Consider the following 19,091-nt stretch of genomic DNA (forward strand, 5'->3'; position numbering starts at 1 on the left):
TCATGGCTATGGAGTGAAGAATCTGCAGAAATGTCTTAATGTAAGAAGCCACATAGATTTACATTAGGAGATACAGAACTATTCCTGAAGCTGCTGAAAGATACGCAGGGTACAATTGTAAATAAACCAGAAATTAAAAACTCTTCAACAAATGAAGAAAGTTCTGAAAGGGAATGTGAATGCTAGCTACAATTTTAATTTTGATTCTCTCAGGAGACTTCTTCACACTGTCCCAGCAACAATTTCCTACTGAGTTTACTGCATTATGAACTATTATCTTTAGAGCATGTTCCATTTACAGGTCTAATATCTAATATGCAACAAATACTCGACTTGATCAAGTGCCAATACTGAAATAGTGGGATGTTTCAGGGTAAACCATATAAGCACTAATGATGGCTTTTACCCAGAACTACCTATCACTCTGTTATATAGTGTGTCCTTTTAATTTTTTTTTTAAGATGCAGACATAAGTCCTTTATCTAGCCTATTAACAATAATAGCGCTATCTTGGTTTTGCCTGACTTGGAATTAATGCAATGCTAGCTTCTATGACTTGAACTGTGACAAATTTTCCAAACGTCCCTTTGCAGATACACATGATTTATCTGAAGTCTGTTAAGGAAAAGTTAGCACATGTGACTCCATTTTGGTCTGGGGCCCACCATTGTTTAAATGCCAGCACATCATACACCAGGAGGAGTGATCCTTAGATACTGAATCCCTGTGAAAATCCTCCTCGTCTCCAGCCTGCCTTGACTCCCAGTATCTGGTTTTTGTCAGTCTCTAACTCCCTGTCTCTTGGCCTTGATGTGAGGCCTCCCATTCTGATAATAAAAGTTACTGATGCATGGCTTTAGGACCATGCTGTGTAATTAACATACTGGTATAGCACAAGAATGCACCAAGCAGGGATAGGTGGTAGATAAGGGTTTGTTTATTGGCTAAGGTTTCCGATGCACGAGAGCAACATGCTTTGCTAAAAAGTATATAACCTTTGTATAATCTGTATTCAGGGTCCCCCCCGGCTAGCAGGGGGGCACCACGCTTGAGTGTAATAAACTTAGTGTCTTTTGGGAACTCTGCAGTTGTGGACTTTGTTTCTGTGCCTCAGCCTAGATTCGAACTGTGTGTGACCTATCAGGTATAATTGGCAGCATTGGTGTGCGTGTCCTACCAGGTGTAATTCGTAGCATTTGTGCACGTGTCCTACAAGGTATAATTCGCAGCAGTTGTATGCGTGTCCTACCAGGTGTAATTCGTAACAAGTCACTGAAAAAAATATTTAATCCCCAACAACCAATTAATCTTTTTACTTCAGGTACTTAAAAATGGTATATTGTGATTGGTAAAATCAATTTGTTAACATGTGTCTCAAGCTGATGAAATGTATTCAGGCTAAGTCAGAATTTCTTTAGGAAGTCAAAGGATAATTAGGGCATTATGCAACAGGAGAATGAAAGTTCAGGATTGTCATTGCCTATCATTTAACCTGCTTTAGGGCTTGTATATACTTGAAAATTGCACGTTTAAATTTAAGTCAGTTTAGAAATCAACATTGATGAACTCAAACTGGTTTAACCCTGGCTTATCAATTTTACAAGCTAAATCAATTAAGCAAGGGTTAAACCAGTTTCAGTGCATTTATATTAGGGGTTTACACCAGTTTAACCAGATTGATTTCTAAATCAATTTAAACTGGTGAACCTTCTAGTGTTGAAAAGCCACTCAATTTAGCAAACATCAAAAAGAAGACATTAAAATGGGACAGGCAGGCACTGAATCTGATGCAGGGTTGGAGGTCCTTTGTATGCTTTCAAGATATTTCCCCAAAAGGATGTAGTTAGTCCATTTGCTAGCAGTCAGATGATATGGAAGTGTATGCTCATTGCCATACAAGACAAAAATTGAAAGCCTCTGCCCCAACGTTCCCGGTCATCAGAACACTTTCATTTGTTTTGTTCAGATTCTATTACCTGGGTAATCTTGCTCTGAGTATCAACAAGATTATTTAAACTGTTGAACTGTCAGAAATCCTAACAATGGGCAGAGGTTGTTAAGGAGCACAATCTTAGAACCATCTTTTTTTCCCCCAACAGTAGGAGTCTATATTAAGCTACCTTTAGATTTCTGCTGATCAGCAGAACAGGACAATACTGTTCAATTCTAAAAGAGATAGTCTGGCTACCTACTAGACTCTAAAGAACAAAAATGAAAATTTCATATTCATGGAGTAAAGAAGACTTAGGTTAGATGTATTAGGAAAAGATTTCTGAGGATAGTTAAGCACTGGAATAGGCTTCCAAGAGTGTGGAATCCCCCGCATTGGAGGTTGTTAAGAGCAAGTTAGACAAACATCTGTCAAGGATAGTCTAGGTCAGTGGTTCTCAAACTTATTTTTTCACAGACCACTTGAAAATTGATGAGGGTCTCGTGGACCACTTAATGATCTTTCCAAATGTTGTTTGTACCGTTAGCTAACTATTGTAAAGCAATTTGGATAAAAGCGCTATATATAAAAAAAAGTAACAATGTTTTTTTGGTTCTACAAATAAAAGCACGCAAGTCATATTTTAATATCAGCAATATTTTCTAATGCGATGGATTGCCCTCTCTCCCCCGCCACAGCAGCCCCCGAGCTGGGGCTGGGAAGGAAGGGGGTCTCTCCCCCACCACAGCAGCCACAGAGCTGAGGCTGGGAAGGAAGGGGGTCTCTCCCTGGCAGCCACAGCCTTGGTGCTGGGGAAAGTTGCCTCATTCTCTGGCCACTGCAGCCCCGCACATCCCAAATTTGCCCCACCCCCTCTTCTCACCCCACTGCCTCCTCCCACCTACCCCCTCATTCCCCCAAAGCCACCTCAGCTTACATGTGCGTCTTCTCCAGGGTCCAGGAACCTAATTAGTGGAGCCATGCCTGTGCAGCTCCACTAATTAGGTGGGTGGCCCTTCATTCTCTCATGCACCCACCCAGGCGCGCACCTTTGAAGGAACTATCTGCAGACCACCTGAATGGAGCTCTGGTCCACGGACCACAGTTTGAGAACCTCTGGTCTAGGTTTACTTGGGCCTCCCTCAGCACAGGGAGGCCCCTCTCAAGGTCCCTTCCAGCCCTACATCTGATTTTATGTAATAAGTACAAGGCAGCAAGAGGTACTTTTGGGCCTTTCCTTTGAGAGTGCCTCATGAATTCATGCTTTAAGATCAAGTGATATGATTTTGAGTCACACATACACTGATCTAGAACTAAGTTTTGATCATCTTTCTTCTGAATACCAGCAAATTAAATACTGTAACACTTCAGAAGCTAAGGTTATAAGAACTGTGACTGCAGCTAAAAGGTTAAATTTGATGGGGCAGAAATAACCTAAGACATCAAGTATAGGGACACTTAAATGGTTCATTTTTCAGAGCAGCACTCGTGTTAGTCTGTATCCACACAAAGAAAAGGAGGCCTTGTGGCACCTTCGAGACTAACCAATTTATTTGAGCATAAGCTTTCGTGAGCTACAGCTCACTTCATCGCATGATCCGATTAAGTGAGCTGTAGCTCACGAAAGCTTATGCTCAAATAAATTGGTTAGTCTCGAAGGTGCCACAAGGCCTCCTTTTTTAAATGGTTCAGTAAGTTACTATTCATCCTTTATTTCCTGAAGAGCATCTTTAGACAGGGCTACAACAGACAAGTGCTGAATAGTAAAATCCATCCACTACTAAGGTTCTCAGATATACTAAAACATTGGATTTAGGCAATTATTAAATCTCCCTTTCCCCACTCTTTTCTGCGTACATGGGGAGAGGTAAGAAGGGAATAATTTTGAGACAAATACACTAGAACCTCAGAGTAACGAACACCAGAGTTACAAACTGGCCAGTCAACCCCACACCTCATTTGGAACCATAAGTATGCAATTAGGTAGCAGCACAGATCCTCCCGCCCGCCCAAAAAAAGTAAACACAGTATAGTACTGTGTTAATGTAAACTACTAAAAAAAGGAAAGTTAAAAAAAAATATTTGACAAGGTAAAGAAACTGTTTCTGTGCTTGTTTCATTTAAGGCGATTAAAAGCAGCAATTTTCTTCTGCATAGTAAAGTTTCAAAGCTGTATTAAGTCAATATTCAGTTGTAAACTTTTGAAAGAACCATAACCTTTTGTTCATAGTTACAAACAACCTCCATTCCTGAAGTGTTCGTAACTCTGAGGTTCTACTGTATATAAAAATACTGAATTTTCACAGATACGTTGTGATTAATTAACTGCCTATTATTTGAGGCTTTTCTTTTAGAGGAAGACGAAGGAGACTGAATTCCCAGCAGAAAAAAGTAAGTAGAAGGCTGAAAGAAAGAGCATGAAAGGTCTAGCACATTTTCATCACTTGCAGCAGGACACTCAACTGAACTTCAACTTACAGAAGATTTTCTAGCATTATATAAAATAAAAATCTATTATTCGAAGTGCGATGTTAACAAATTAGAAACATTTACTTTAATATATACAAGGTATAGCATGTATAAAATGTATTATAATTTAAGTTTTTGAGCAGAAATTTCTTGCTGTGTCTTCTGTATTTTCTTTGCACCTTTGATTTGCATTTTTACTTGATCTTGTAATTGAGAAAAGAATGCACGAGATGATTTCAAAGCCCTGTCTTTACCTTCATCCTGTCAATAGACAAAGTGTTTATTATAATAAAGAACAAGCTAGCAAATGTTCCAACAGACTGGACTGATGTAACTACACAATTACAAGTTAAACAACCTTTTTTATTTTAAATATACCATACTTATAATCTAATTGATAACTGATTTGCAGACAGCTGTTATGCCATCCTGGGTTTTTGTCATACCGTAATTTCAAAAGTTAAGGGATGTGTTCCCTCTTCATGCACATGCTTAACACCTATTAATGTTGAGAGGTATATATGCAAATCCAGGAGTGAATCCTTGGATATTATCAGTCCCCTCTAGAGAAATACAGATATATTGCTTTTACAAAAATAAAGTGCAAAAGTACAAATGTTTTAGATGTATTAAGGATAACTACTTTCCATATTCTTTTCACTGTTTTAAAAACCTCTAATATTAGGAATTAATGGTCTCTTTTACATGGTAAACCCCTCAGGAACTATATAGATTTAATATTTTGCTCCATTCAAGTTACAAGATCAATATTTGGTATTACAGAAGTCCCATACAAGTATTTGTTCTTGTAACATTTAAATTCAAACAAAAAACAACATAAAAGTAGTATTCTGAATTATCTCTCTAAAGCTCAGGAGGAACTAGCTAGGGTCCTGATCATCCAAATACTTAAGCATGCAAGTAATTCCATTGAGTTTGATAGGACTACTCATATGCATAAAAATAAGCACTTGTGCAATTTTTTTTCCAAGACTGCAGCTCAGGTTGTGAACTTTGAAATAAAGCAGCACAGAATATAAAGAGTGCGGGTCACGTATACTTTAAAGATTAATTCCAAAATAACTGTTTTACGGTTCATATTTTCTTTGCTGGATCCACAGATTAAGTTATTTGCACATACTAAAGGAATGGGCAAGATGCCTTTAATTATTATGATATCCTCATGTGAATATAGTAATTGCAGAAGAAAGGAATATTTACACAGATGCTATCATTTAAAAATCACCATATTCAAGGTAAAAAAACAAATCTATAGAACAGATAACACAAATATAACATAAACACTGCAAATATCAACAAACATAACTGGTCAGACTTCTCTTGGTTTTGAAATTAAATATTGATACGTTGGGCCACATTCTCTGTCAAAGAAGTGCTCAGCCCAGGTATGAATAAAAAGGCATCCATTGCCTTCTACCAATACCAGTAGTTGATTTGGACAGGGCTAGTCCCTGGCACAGGTTAAAATAGCCTTAACATCCTAAGGAATAAGCTGGAGCTGGAAGTTTACCAGGGTGCAGGAATGCCCCCAACCACAACCCAGGAGCTGGTTGCAGAGGAAAGATGATGGCATAGGAGCTCCTCTGACAGTGCATGCTATTTGGGTGCAGGGTTGCTTTACACCAGAGGTGGGGGCAGGGAACAGGATGGGACAAAGCAGCTGGTGTGCAGCCCAGCACTGAGAGTTACATTTCCAAAAAAAATAAAAAAAACACATCTAAAACATTTGTCAATTGCACTTTCCAATTAAATTACTACATAGACATTTGAAATTTACTACTAGACTATGTAAGACAGTCTTACCTTGAGCAAAGTTGTTTTGCCTTCTTTGGTGAGCTTTTTTAATTTTGCCGCCAGAGCTTGTTTGCTGAGTTGTGCACCTTGTTCTGGTTTTGTTTTTTCCAGGAGTTTTTGGCGCTGCTTCTTCTCCCTTAGCTTCATACGTCTGTGAAGCTTCTTCTTTCTTCGTTCTCGTTTTTTGTCTGTGGCAGTCTTTTCTGCATCTGTTTTCACATCTCCAGCTTTACTCTTTTCCTAGAGAGACATAACAGCACTTTTGGATCCAAAATTATGCCACCTAGGCTAGTGACGAGTACAAACAGAATGGCTACCATTGCTATACATCTCATTGACTAGCCAGCAGAAGTAGCACTATTCATCTCCCACGCAAAGCAGTCTGTGTGTTTATTTCCTCTCTCCTGTACCCAGCTTCCTGCGGCTGAGAATGTGCCTGAGTTATATATATATATATATATACATATACACACACACACACCCATATACATATGGGAAAACAAAGACAGATGAGTAACTGTCTAAAGCTAAAGACAGGGTAATACAGATTAAACAATACATTTCTTAACTATAAAAAGAGTATTAGGCAGTCAAACAGTCTACATAGTAGGATAGTTTTCAAAAACAGAATAACTTGTGCAGAAAAGGAAGCTCAGCAGGTGGTGAGGAAAGCAGTCAAATCTAGTTAAGCCAAGCTAGCTCCTTTGACTTCACTGTGCTGGAAATCCTTAAATCTCTATGAAGGGGGTTCCAAGAGAAGAATGTCACAGAAAATGAGTTCTCTGTTCTGAGGGTGCAGGATACCCTCAGTGTGCAGACACAAAAGGAACCCTGTCTGTAGCTCTTGATTAAATTTCTTACCTTAACCTCCTCTGGAGCCAGGAGAGCTGCATCACTAACACTAACTGGTGCTACTTCCTCCATAATTATAGCTGGAAGATTTGAGATGATTTTAACCTCTGGCACAGGCTAGAAAGAAGAAAATGTCATTTATGTACATGAATATCATGTCACAGCAATATATTACTAACTGAATTAAGTCACATTAAATACATTTCCATTTATATTAAGGCTGATTATGTTTCTGAAATACTCAACAAGCAATTGCATTGAAAGTATCCCTCACTTTACTGCCTATTTCCCAAACATATTTTATTGTATGAAGTGTGAAAACTAATGGACTCACTGGTTTAGGTGTGAAGTGGAAGTTGGAAAGAGCATCCAATTTTAGGAAGAGCGAGTCCATCATTTTCTGAATTTCTACGTGTTCAGGATTTTCTTCCTCTTCAGTTTTTTGCTGTTAATAAAAATAATATGTTAATAGCAAAATCAGTTATAGAGAAACTTGCATATAAAGATATTGGAGCACTTTACATTAAAGCTGCAATACACAGTTTATATCCATTTTACAGATGGGTAAAGCCCTGCACGGATACAAAATTTGTATCTGCATCTGATCCCCAAACATGGGCCATGGATATAAAGCGGATATCCACAGATTTGTACTATAGATGGGTACACTGAGCCACAGAGGCTTCAAATGATCTTCAATATGTGAACAGCTGAGGGGAAGATTTCCAAAGAGAAGTGAGAGTCAGGCACCCAACTTCCACTGAAAATCAAGGGGAGGTAGGTACCTAACTCTTACTTGTGCGTTTGGAAAAAAAACCTCTGAGGGGCGTTCTGAGTCTCTGAGGAGCCCACAGTTTCAGACTCAGTGGATTAAATTCTGGGATGATGTTTTACATTGGTAAGTGGTTGTGCAGCTCAAATATCATGTGAAGTTGGCTACAGAAGGGGACACTAGGGAAGCTTAGGCTCCTATTCATTCAATTTAAACCAAATTCACATGTGAATTTCTGTGTTGCTTCACACTCCCATTAGATGTAGTAAAGAAGATTAAAACAAAGGCCTTATAAGATCAAGTCTAAGATTTAACGAACTCTTAATATTTTTGATTTAAAGGATTTGCATTATCTGTGAACTCAAAGGGTTCAGCAAAATAATTATTCTGATGGTACAAACTGGAGTGGCTTAAGCAAAATAGGAGAACAATTGTATCAAATATGATTTACGCAAAAGATGGTCCAATATTAATCTCCCGATGGACATTTTTTAAAGCAATCACTGTTCCAGAATGTTACTTCTTTCTATAATTTTTATGCCACATTTTAAGACAATGAGTCAGTCTCGTCAATATTTGTGCAAATTTAACAGTATATGTTGAATTTTTGGTATCAGTTCAGCTGCCCTGATTGTACTGATTGAACATATCAGGATTTCCCAATACTCATGGCAGTTCAGTGTTTAAAAATAAAAAATATAACTTTCAAGCAGTCACTATTGGATTTTTCCAACCAACAGCAATGGCAATGTGTGTGTGTCTCCATTATCATAACTTACTTGGTAGAGTGTCAAATACTCCTGCTCATAGATTCAGAGAGAGAGAGAGAGAGAGAGAGAGAGAGAGAGAGAGAGAGACAGGCAGACAGACACTGTGTCTGTGTCCATTATCATAACTTACTTGGTTGAGTGTCAAATACTCCTGCTCATAGATTTCAGCAAGACTCAATTTGCTCTTTTCATGATCCAGAGTTATACGCTTCTTGTATTCAAAGGCATCTTCTTTTGGTTTTTCTTTACGTATTACATCATCCCAAGCCTAAGACAAAACCATAAAATAGTTAAGATGCAATTGCATCAAATAAGCTTTAATAGATCATTTTTATACATCATGTTCTATCAGACATCTCATTTGTTGTTTCAGCTAGCACATTAACTTGATTTTCCAACATCGCATTGAACCTAACAGCAAAGGGCAATTTTTCTTATACAATGGAAGCTACCTTTTATTTTGCCACAACTTTGGCAATTACTAAATGTGTTAACACCACACTATAATTAAGATAGTATCTTTTAAAGGAATTGTATTTAGTCCAAAAAAGCTCACACCCTGTCAAACAAGATTGAAGCATAGACACCGTCAACTACTTGCCAGTCTTGTTTTGTATTGATACAACTGAAGATGGTACACTAATTAACAACCAAGGATAAAATTTTGAAAGTACTTTTATATGAATTATAAATATCAATATGATTTCTGTGCAATTAAAATTAAAAAATTCTATTATACTATACTTATTTACCTACAGGATATGCTTAATATATTCTGAAAAATATTATTCTTGGTCAATATTCCGAGTAGAGATTATTAAATAGAGAATTGCATATGCATTATATAAATTCCGTGTACACAACTCCAAAGTAGTCCTTTTATAGTTGAATCTGTAAACTGTGAGGGTAATTTTAATTATCTATCTAATTGACATACGTTATAGCTATGACTATGTTTTAGTCACGGGTATTTTTTAGTAAAAAAAAGTCATGGACAAGTCACAGGTAGTAAACAAAAATTCATAGCCCATGAGCTGTCCATGACTTTTACTATATAATTAATTAAATTAAAACCTGAGCTGGGGGTGTTCTGCGAGTGGTGGCCCCGGGGCGCCGCTGGTGCTGGGGTGTGTGTGTGTGGGGGGGTGCTAGGAGGTGCAGGAACGTGCTGGCCGCTTCCGGGGAGTCCCCCCCCCCAAGATAAGCACCGCCCTGCACCCCAACCCCCTGCCCTGAGCCCCCATCCAAACTGCTGCAGGGTGGGGGTGGGGTGCTGCACACACGCACGGTGGCCCGAGACTGCTCCAGCAGCAGCCAGTGCAGCTGTCTCCAGAGCTGCCTGATCTGCTCTGGCCGCTGCAGAAGTCACGGAATCCATGACAGACATGCAGCCTTAGTTATAGCACCCAAAAGGATACAGAATGGAATCATTAAGAATACACTATCAGCATTAAGCAAAAGCAATATTCAGATATTTCGTTTCTTCTGGAAATGCTCAGGAGACAAACTGATATCTAAAAAACTAAGGACCTTAAACTCATGCTTGGAATTCATTCCTGTGCCCCCAAAACTCCAAGTCAATACAAGTACATTTGAATGTATTAGACAGTGTTTAGGGTTTGTTTTTGTTGAAATATTTAAGTTTCCAAATAAAACAAAAAGGAAGTCAAATCTTATTAACCTGATCTTTTATCCTCTGTTTGATAATATCCTCAAGCTGAAAGGTGGTTTCCTCTGTGATCACAGGAGCTAAGAGGGCAAAAAAACCAGCAAGTTTAAAGTATTTAGAAACTAAATCATTCATTAAATGAAAAGGAGATTAACAGTTCTGGAGATGATATTTTTGCATTGATTTTAACTGGTACCTCTTGTTCTATAAATAAAAACAAAAAAGACTGACAAAAATGCTAGAAAATATATACAGTACTTTAGAGAGGCATGTTGGCCTGGAATGAACATTGACTAGGTAAGCTAGTAGGTTTATTTCCTCAGGAAAAATTGCATAGCATGAAAGTTTGAGAAGGATAACCAAGTTGTGTTTGCCCTATAAATAAGTGGACACAAACAATGGGTCACTCTCATATGATAAAGTTTAGTTTACATCTGAAAGTTCAACAAACAGGTGAGGCAATAACATTTCTATGGGGGAAAATATGGCCTTATAAATATTCAAGTTTAGTCATTGTTTGGCAAGTTTAAAAGGATGGTGGAGGGAGGATGCGGGGGGGGGGGGGGGGGGGGACAGACAGCAGTTGTGCACCACTCTAACCAGTAAAACAAACAAATAACCTAGCATAATGTCTGAAATTTAGCATAACTGTATTTACCCATTCTGACCGCATGGTCAAAGAGCAAAGATTCCTCCAAAAGGCTATTTTCAGGTCGTTTTTGTCCAGTCACTTCTCCTGTAAGCTGCCAAGGTTTTTCCTCCAACAACTGCTTTTCGAGAGATTTAATTTTTTCATGCATCTGAAAGATAAAATTTCCTGAAAGTTAAAAAAATTTTTAAAAAGTTAAATGCACGTGTTTAGCAACAACCAAAGGGAAATCAAGTTAGAGTAAAGAATATGAATAATTACTCCAGTATTTCTAGATTCTTTACACACCTTTTGCCTTATCTTTCTGTAAATACGCCACTATTTGATCATTTCATCTAAAAATTTTCTGACGCTTTCAGACAACTTAACGATATTTACAAATACAATCAACTTATTAACATATATGGCTTTGGCTCAAGTTTTAGTGGAAAACTTCAAATCAATTGCTCATGAAGGGGTACTAGAACATCTTAATTACCTTTTCCTGCCTTTTCTCAAAAGAAGATTTTATTCCAATGGGATCAGTTCTCTTCTCATCTGGTACATCTGTATCGTCTTCTTTTTCACTGTCTTCTGGTAAGTTAAAAGTAACTTTTTTAGAGACTTCTTTAGTTTTCACATTCTGTTCCATTACATCCATTTCATTATTTTCCTCAATCCTATAAACATTAAAATGCCATTATATAAATGGAAATAGTACATGCTTGTGACATTTATTGTTTAATATATTATAGAAGCCACAGGTAAAAAAACTCCCCCTTTTTAATAATGATGTTTCCCACCTACTATTGCAACTAATATAATACATTTTCAGAGATTCCCAAAAACTTTTACTGCACTTTCCTTAAGACCTAACATAACCCTAAAAGTAGGCTTTTGCGTGACCTGCTACATATCTAGTGGAGATATGCCTCCCCAGTTGAAGCAATACATAATTCATTTAAAGTCATTTACTCAAATCCCACAGTGCAACAATAGAACAGTCTAATGACTCTTCTTTTCTCAGTCAAAAAGTAGTTAATTAGTGAACACGTTACACTGACATTACAGAAAGACAAAAACAAGTACATTAACAGATAATGAAATACTTGCTACAACTTTTAAAAGGCTACTCCTTCCTTAATATAATAGTATTATCTCTGCCAAATAAATTCCTAAATTTCCATTTTATTTTCTGTTTAAGAGATGGTGTCACATCGTCAGTGACAATTCAAATAACTGGCAGATCCCATAGAACAGTTACAAATCGTTCAAGTGTACATACTCATCAAAAATGCCTTCTTCATCCTCCTCCTCTTCAGTGTCACCTTCATCATTCTGATCATTTTCACTATCATTAGCTAGGTCACCATTGTCATCAATAGGGTCAAAGAAATCTTTATATTTCAAATTTCTAGAACTTTTAATGGGCTGGGGAGAACAGAAAATAAGAGGTTACCCAGTGAAAGTGACAAGTCTAAGTGAATAAGAACCTTCCGTTACCATGAGGACCATGTTATATATACCTACAGTGTAAGATCTACAATGGGAATTCAATGGATTTCAGCATTAACCATTGGTCTGGTAGACAGGGGCCTTAGTCCAAGTGAGACATTTTAAATGTCATCAACTAATAGTCAATTCTATTTTAATTTGCTCAGAGACCAAGGAGTGGAAAAGCAGTGGATTTTAACAACTGACATATTTGTTGAGCTGTGTGGGATAACTCGTAAGTCCCTGACAGCATAACACATGGCTCCAACATGCATTGGTTTATCAATTCCAGAAGCACCTTGTTTTTCTCTCTTATTACATCACAAATAAGATACCGAAAGAACAGAATTGTCACAAGCAACGTTAGTTAAGAAAGTCTGAAAGTAATTTTCAAGCCAGAATACAGCAGCTCAAGTTTATTCACAGCCTTACCCTTATGACATGCATACTACTCACCCAAGTGACCATGGGACCCTGTCCTTTCCTCTCTCTACCTATCAGAGTTTATCAGCTTCACCTGTTTTGTCTTAAGTTGGGCCCTACTTCTGCTATTTGATCCACATGGGCAGACTCCTATGCTCATGAAGAGTCCCAGTGACTTCAGAAAGATGCTGCACAGGCATGAAGAGCCATCCAAATGTAGGTTGTAAACACTTCAGGGTAGGGACTTGTTTATTTGATCCCAGATATTTATGATAATATATGTTAATAGATCCACAGATTTTTAAGTCCAGAAGGGACCATTCTGGTCATCTAGTCCAATCTCCTGCATAATAGAGGTTATAGAAATTCATCTAGTAATTCCTGCTTTCAGCCCATTAATTTGTGGTTGAACTACAGTATCTCTTTTGGCATCTGATCTTGATCTTAAGATTTCAAGTAATGAGAACCCACCAAAACCTTGTTAAATTGTTCCAATGGTTAATTACACTTTTTTTTAAAAGTCTGCATTTTGTTTCCAATTTGAACTACAATTTCCATTTCCTGTCAGTTTTTTAAGCTAATTTAAATTCTAATGGCTTGTGACAAAAGTGTTTCTAATTCTGGATGCATATATCCTTACCTTAATTTTATCTTTTTCAGATTCTTCTTCATCCTCATCAGAAACAATATCTTCAAAATAATCAATCTCCTCCTCATCCTCATCCTTCTTCATGCTTTCTTCTTTCTCTACATCTTCCAAAAAGGCTTCCATCTCAGCCAAGCTGAAAAATTTATCATCCACCACGGACTTTTCTCTTGATTTTTTCCAGGTACTCTTCTTCAACTTTTGAACCTGTTGCTCTAGCTCGTCAACATCTGAATCCTCATCACTACATATCTGCCTTTTCCTTACTTTGGATTTACTTTGCTTTTCTTTACCCACACTTTCATCTTCAATACGGGCAGGTTCTGCTTCCGTGCTATCTTCTTGTTCCATTTGCTTATCACTGCTAGTGTCTGCCTCAAAGTCATCCTCTTCTTGGGCTGGGAAAAGGTAGAGATCTTTGTCTTTAACATCTCTAACAACCGCTTTCTTGAAGTAGTCTAGAACTGCATTATTCTGTAGCTCTATTTGTTGCCAGATCTGTTCTTCATCAAAGTTTTCTATTACCAGTTCTTTTAAAGGACTCCCACGCACTAGTTTTGTCCCTAGTGCTTTATGCAAATCATAAAGAGTCTTTGTCAATGAACTGAAGTCTGCAGCCAGTCCATCTTGTACACTGATAAAAACAAAATTAAAAACATCATTGCACATAACGATAGCAAACTGAAAAAATGTTAAAATTCAAAAGTCAATTAGAAAGCGATCTGAGTTATGACAAATGCATTTTTACAAAGGAAACCTTGTATAGTCTTAAGATTGTTTGTTTCTTTTTTAGATACTTGTGGAGTTTAGTTATTGGGTTTACCAAATGGTTCCTCTGATGCTCCCTTTACATCTGTTCAGTGTTTTTGCAGCAAACGCCTGGTTGCCCTTCAACAATTGCAGGTTTTACTTTGTTTATTACAGGGCATTTGCAGTCCTATTAGTAAAATTCCTTGAAATTAAAGTATATAGTTAAGGTCAAGCTTTAAAACATGTAACACATACTTAGAGATACTGAAATAAAATGGACCATAGTTAAGGCTGCAGGTTTGTCATGGATTCGGTGACTTTCCGTGACTTCTGCATTGACTAGTGCACCTGGCTCAGAGGCAGCTAAAGCAGCCACTGCGCCAGTTGCACCAGCCGCTGCTGGGGCAATCTTGGGCCACCGCCCCTCGCCCTCAGCAGTATCGGTTTGAGTGTGGGAGGGGTTTAGGGCATGGGATGGGCGAGGCAGGCACTGGGCAACACTTATCTGGGGGGCTCCCCAGAAGTGGCAACATCCCCGTCGCTCAGCTGCTAGGCCAGAGGTGGGCAAACTAAGGCTCGTGGGACCACCCTGCTCCTGAGCTCCCAGCCAGGGAGGCTAGCCCCCGGCTCCTCCCCTGCTGTCCCCCTTCCCCCACAGCCTCAGCTTGCCGCACCGCCAGCACTCTTGGCAACATGGATGGCTCCTGCCATGCAGCACAGCGTCGCATCTACTAGTCCTGCTGCTCTGAGCAGCATGGTAAGGGGGTGGGGAGGAGGGGGTTGGATAAGGAGCAGGGGGTCCCAGGGGGTGATCAGGGGACAGGGAGCGGTTGGATGGGGCGGAGGTTCGGGGGGTGGTCAGGGACAGGGGGGTTGGATAGGCTTGGCAGTCCTGGGAGGGGGTGGGGGGGAGGAGGAGGCCTGTCAGGGGACAGGGAGTGTGGACAAGGGTTGGGGCCGTCAGGGGACAGGGAGCACTGGATAGAGAGTGGGGTCCTGAGGGGTGAGGGGGGGTCCCGGGAGGGGGCGGTTAGGGAACAAGTAGGTGGAGGGTTGGGTGGGTCGGTGGTTCTCAAGGGGGCAGTCAGGGGGCGGATACAGGGCAGGGGCCAGACTGTTTGGGGAGGCACAGCCTTCCCTACCCAGCCCTCCATACAGTTTCGCAACCCCGATGTGGCCCTTGAGCCAAAAAGTTTCCCCCTCTGTGCTAGGCAGAGGCATGGCCAGGCAGTTCTTCACACTGCCTCCACTCAGCGCACTGGCTTTGCAACTCCCATTGGTCAGGAACTGTGGCCAATGGGAGCTGCGCGGGCGGTGCCTTCACACCTCCACCTAGCATCTGAGCAAGGGGGATATCGCCTTAACTATACTATAGTTTCCCCTACAAAAATTTGCTTAGGGATTAACTAGTTTTTCATCTTTTTCTCCAAATATATTTGTTTGTAAATTTTCTTCAAATTCTAAATATATTCTTGGTAATCTATTCAAAATAGCACATAAAAAAACCCAAAGGGATCATAATGGAAATTCTCACAGGATAAAACCTAAGGTCCCCAATCCTGCAACCAGATCCATGCAGAGTGCCATCCAATTGTGGAATCAGGGCCTAAGTTGCAGTTGCTGTGTAGAATTCAGACATGCCCCAAGTCTTACTCACATGTAAATGAGGAAATCCTTGTATAAGTAGTTTTTAAAATATCTCCCTGTTGCTAAAAAGGATTTTTCTCTGTGTTTCAATGAGATTTAAAGTCCCTTTTTTAAGCTTAATTCAATCATCACATCAACAGAAGACCATAGAATTGTCTGAGCTTTAACATATACCTAAATTAAATCTTTCCTTAAATGACAAAAAACAGATTTAGGCCCATTTAAAGTTTGTTTAATTATAGAAATAAAACTGTTCGTTTTAATCATGCAAGTGAAACTTATAGACACGTTCTCTCTAACACAGAAAACAAGGTTGGGCGGGCTAATTAACAAAGAACTGCCAGTCCTGAGTCTTGAAAAATTACAAATCAAGTCCTCAAAATCATGAAATTGTCTTAATAATGAGATTTTAAAAAGTCTTTCTTATTTCCAAACTTTTACATTATATTTAGACCACATTTGCAAGATTTCCCTTTCAACCATGAGTGCTAGAGACTTGCTTTTATTTTTTTAATGAAGGTATTTGTACAGCACCGAGCACAATAGGGTCCTGATCTATGACTGTGGCCCCAAAGTGCTTTAGAAATACAATAAAATTATAATCATCAAGAAAATAACTGGGTCACTCCAAATAGCAGAACAGGAGGCCTGGTGCTCGCCTGGCAAAAACCCCAGGGAGCTAGGACCACCCCCCTCCCTCCCCACGAGTGGGGCTGGCAATGGGGCTGCAGTACGTCGTTACCCAGGGAAGGCACAGAGGGGGCAAAGCAGGGGGTGTGCCCGGGGTCTGAAGCTCTCCGCTGGGATGAGGGGAGGGAGCAGGACGGGTTATCAGAAGGAGCGCCCACAGCGCAGGCCGGGCCAGGGGATGAGCGGGCCAGGGGAGCCGCGGCGGCGGCCTGCCCCCGAGCTGGGGCTTCCTGAAGGGGGGGGGAGGGGCGCCGTAGGGAGCTTCACCTGAGGAAGCGCTCCGGCTGCGCCGCGGCAGCACCTAGCAGCTTCAGACACGTCTCCAGCCGCTGCCTGGGCGCCGCCATCTTCAGCCTCTACTCGGAGTCTCAGACCCACATGGGAAGAGGTCGGGAGGCGGGGCCTCAGGCACACCGGAGCTCCGGCGAACAAGTCCGCCGACCCGCTCCGGACCCCAACGCGGGCACTGGCAGAAAGGTTCCGCCTCGCAAGGGTTCCGCCTCGGGATCCTCCTTCGTCCCCGGCCGGGCGGCCGCGTGTGCCGCAGGGTGGGACACCCTCCCGGAAGGGGAAGGGATTGCAAGGCCGGGGACTCGTTCACGCCAGCAAATTCCTGCCCCCACGGGAGTAGCTTCCAAAACAGCTTTCAAATGTATCACAGAGGAGAGGCTCTGGGTGCCACGGAAACCGCACTGCCCCCTGCACCACATGGGTTACGCGGCCGGGCCCAGCTCCTGCCCACACGCCCTTCTCCGCCCCAGGAGGCTGCTCTGCCCCCCGCGCTGTCTAGGCCCTTCACTGCGCTGCCAGTGTCACACCTGCCCAGCTCCCGCCCCCAGGGGCTACCTCCAAGCTCCCGGCATGCGTGATGCTGTCGCAGCGGTAGAGGCCATGTTATGGAAGGGGAGAGTTCGAGAAAGGCCCCCAAAGGAGGCTGTTCAGACTTCGAGACATGGTGTTATTGGGCAGTCTCTATTGGTTTTATTAAAAACCTAGCATGGAGGCTACAAGGTTTTTCTCATTTAATTTTGAAAATGGTAGTGGGTTCTTCTTCTCTATAGGCAAAGATAGCTTGTGCGCCCAAATAAGTCCTGTGTCTGTAGGTGAGCAAGACCCACCATTTTGTGCCACCTCCTTTCCTCTCTGGTCTACTCTCTCTCCCTTCATAGTTATCCCTTTGAGGAAGGATAGCTTGGTGGTTTGAGCATTGACCTGCTAAACCCAGCGTTGAGAGTTCAATCCTTGAGGGGCCCATTTAGGGATCTGGCCCAAAAATTGGGGATCCCTCCTGCTTTGAGCAGGGGGTTGGACTTGATGACCTCCTGTGGTCCCTACCAACTCTGATATTCTATGACTTGCTTTTGAGAGTGAAACTGGACACCCAGCAGAGAGAGTTAGAGTGGGAGGATTTGATGAAAGATTGGCAGTGTTTTGACAGCTCTCTCAATCACATCCTCTATCTCTCATGCATTAACTCAGTCTCTTATACATCCACTATATCCCTTAATCCTTCAAGCTCCCTTCCCCTATGTCTTGCACTGTCACTCATCTCTGATCTTCCTCCTTTCGATAGATACCCATTAGATACCCATTCCCATTATTGCAACCCCCTGCTTACAATTACCCCCAGACACTCCCTTTTGGTATTTTCAATTACCCCCTCTTTAAATTCCCCAACTCCCTCCCCAAACTCTTCTCCCCAGGAATCCTACTCCTCCACTTCCACATACAAGTATGCTTATCCAGAATTCTTCACCCAAAACCCACCTTTGCATGGAATTCTCTCCCCATTCCTCCACAAGCCCCTGACCCCCCACTCACTATATACAGATTCAGAAATCCTTTTTGCTTCACTTGGAGGTAGAAAATAATTGTTCTTCCTAAGACTACAATGATCTCTTTTCCTCCCACACCCTAGGAACCTGCAAGACAATCTCAGATATTCCCAAAGGACAAATCACAAGGTCTGTTAGCAATTAACAAATTCGCAGTAAGCAATATGCCAGCTATAGTTACTTTTGGAAGAGGCATTATCACTTGCTTGCAGTCTAGAAAACCATATGGTTTTATCCAATTATTTTGACAATTTTATTAATTCTATTCAGACAGACCTTTTATTTTTTACTAGTTTCATTTAATAAGCTGAGTGTACATGGTGGGGACAGAAATCTTGAGTGTGGATTTTAGAGTAATGGCACTAATGTACTTGTATATATTTATGTAATATATAGTAAATAAAGTATGGGACATTGTTACTATTATAACAATTTTAATACTATACCTTGTTTATTTCCTTGCCTGCTCCCTGCACTAAAGTAAAACTCGCCTCCTCTCTGTCCTTTCCCATAGTCTCACCACTAGTTGTGTAAGAGCCTTCTCCTCTGCAGCTCCTACCTTCTGGAGCAGTTGTCCAAGTATACCTCTCTGTCATTGAATCTTTACCTCTTTTTAAACCTTCTTTTAAACAAAATATTTCCCCCCTCTCAGTCTACACTTCTTGAATGGAATATTTTTATTTACCATATAATATCTTTCT

At 40.6% G+C, this 19,091-nt stretch overlaps 1 protein-coding gene across 1 annotated transcript; it reads right to left on the reverse strand.

Moving 5' to 3' along the window:
• Window positions 1–4,015: 4,015 nt before the first annotated feature.
• On the reverse strand, window positions 4,016–16,984 carry MPHOSPH10 (M-phase phosphoprotein 10). The gene is made up of 11 exons (XM_073303659.1): window positions 16,823–16,984; window positions 13,463–14,102; window positions 12,191–12,336; window positions 11,405–11,585; window positions 10,936–11,077; window positions 10,290–10,357; window positions 8,739–8,876; window positions 7,401–7,511; window positions 7,076–7,183; window positions 6,224–6,454; window positions 4,016–4,660 (listed from the first exon to the last, which is right to left on the reverse strand). Exons 1-11 carry the CDS (start codon window positions 16,900–16,902, stop codon window positions 4,520–4,522), a joined length of 1,986 nt encoding a protein of 661 aa, XP_073159760.1. The 5' UTR covers window positions 16,903–16,984; the 3' UTR covers window positions 4,016–4,519.
• Between the last annotated feature and the right edge of the window lie 2,107 nt (window positions 16,985–19,091).

The sequence above is a fragment of the Lepidochelys kempii genome, chromosome 10 (genome assembly GCF_965140265.1).
Source record: "Lepidochelys kempii isolate rLepKem1 chromosome 10, rLepKem1.hap2, whole genome shotgun sequence".
Lineage (NCBI taxonomy): Eukaryota > Metazoa > Chordata > Testudines > Cheloniidae > Lepidochelys > Lepidochelys kempii.

What these genes read in the sequence shown, in the direction of transcription:
- MPHOSPH10 (XM_073303659.1), bottom strand. Translation starts at nt 16,902, where the DNA reads ATGGCGGCGCCCAGGCAGCGGCTGGAGACGTGTCTGAAGCTGCTAGGT. An exon ending in TGACCATGCGGTCAGAATGG is followed by an intron (nt 10,358 to 10,935) that starts GTAAATACAGTT and finishes TTGCCCTCTTAG; the next exon opens with CTCCTGTGATCACAGAGGAA. An exon ending in TGGCTCCAGAGGAGGTTAAG is followed by an intron (nt 6,455 to 7,075) that starts GTAAGAAATTTA and finishes ATGTCTCTCTAG; the next exon opens with GAAAAGAGTAAAGCTGGAGA.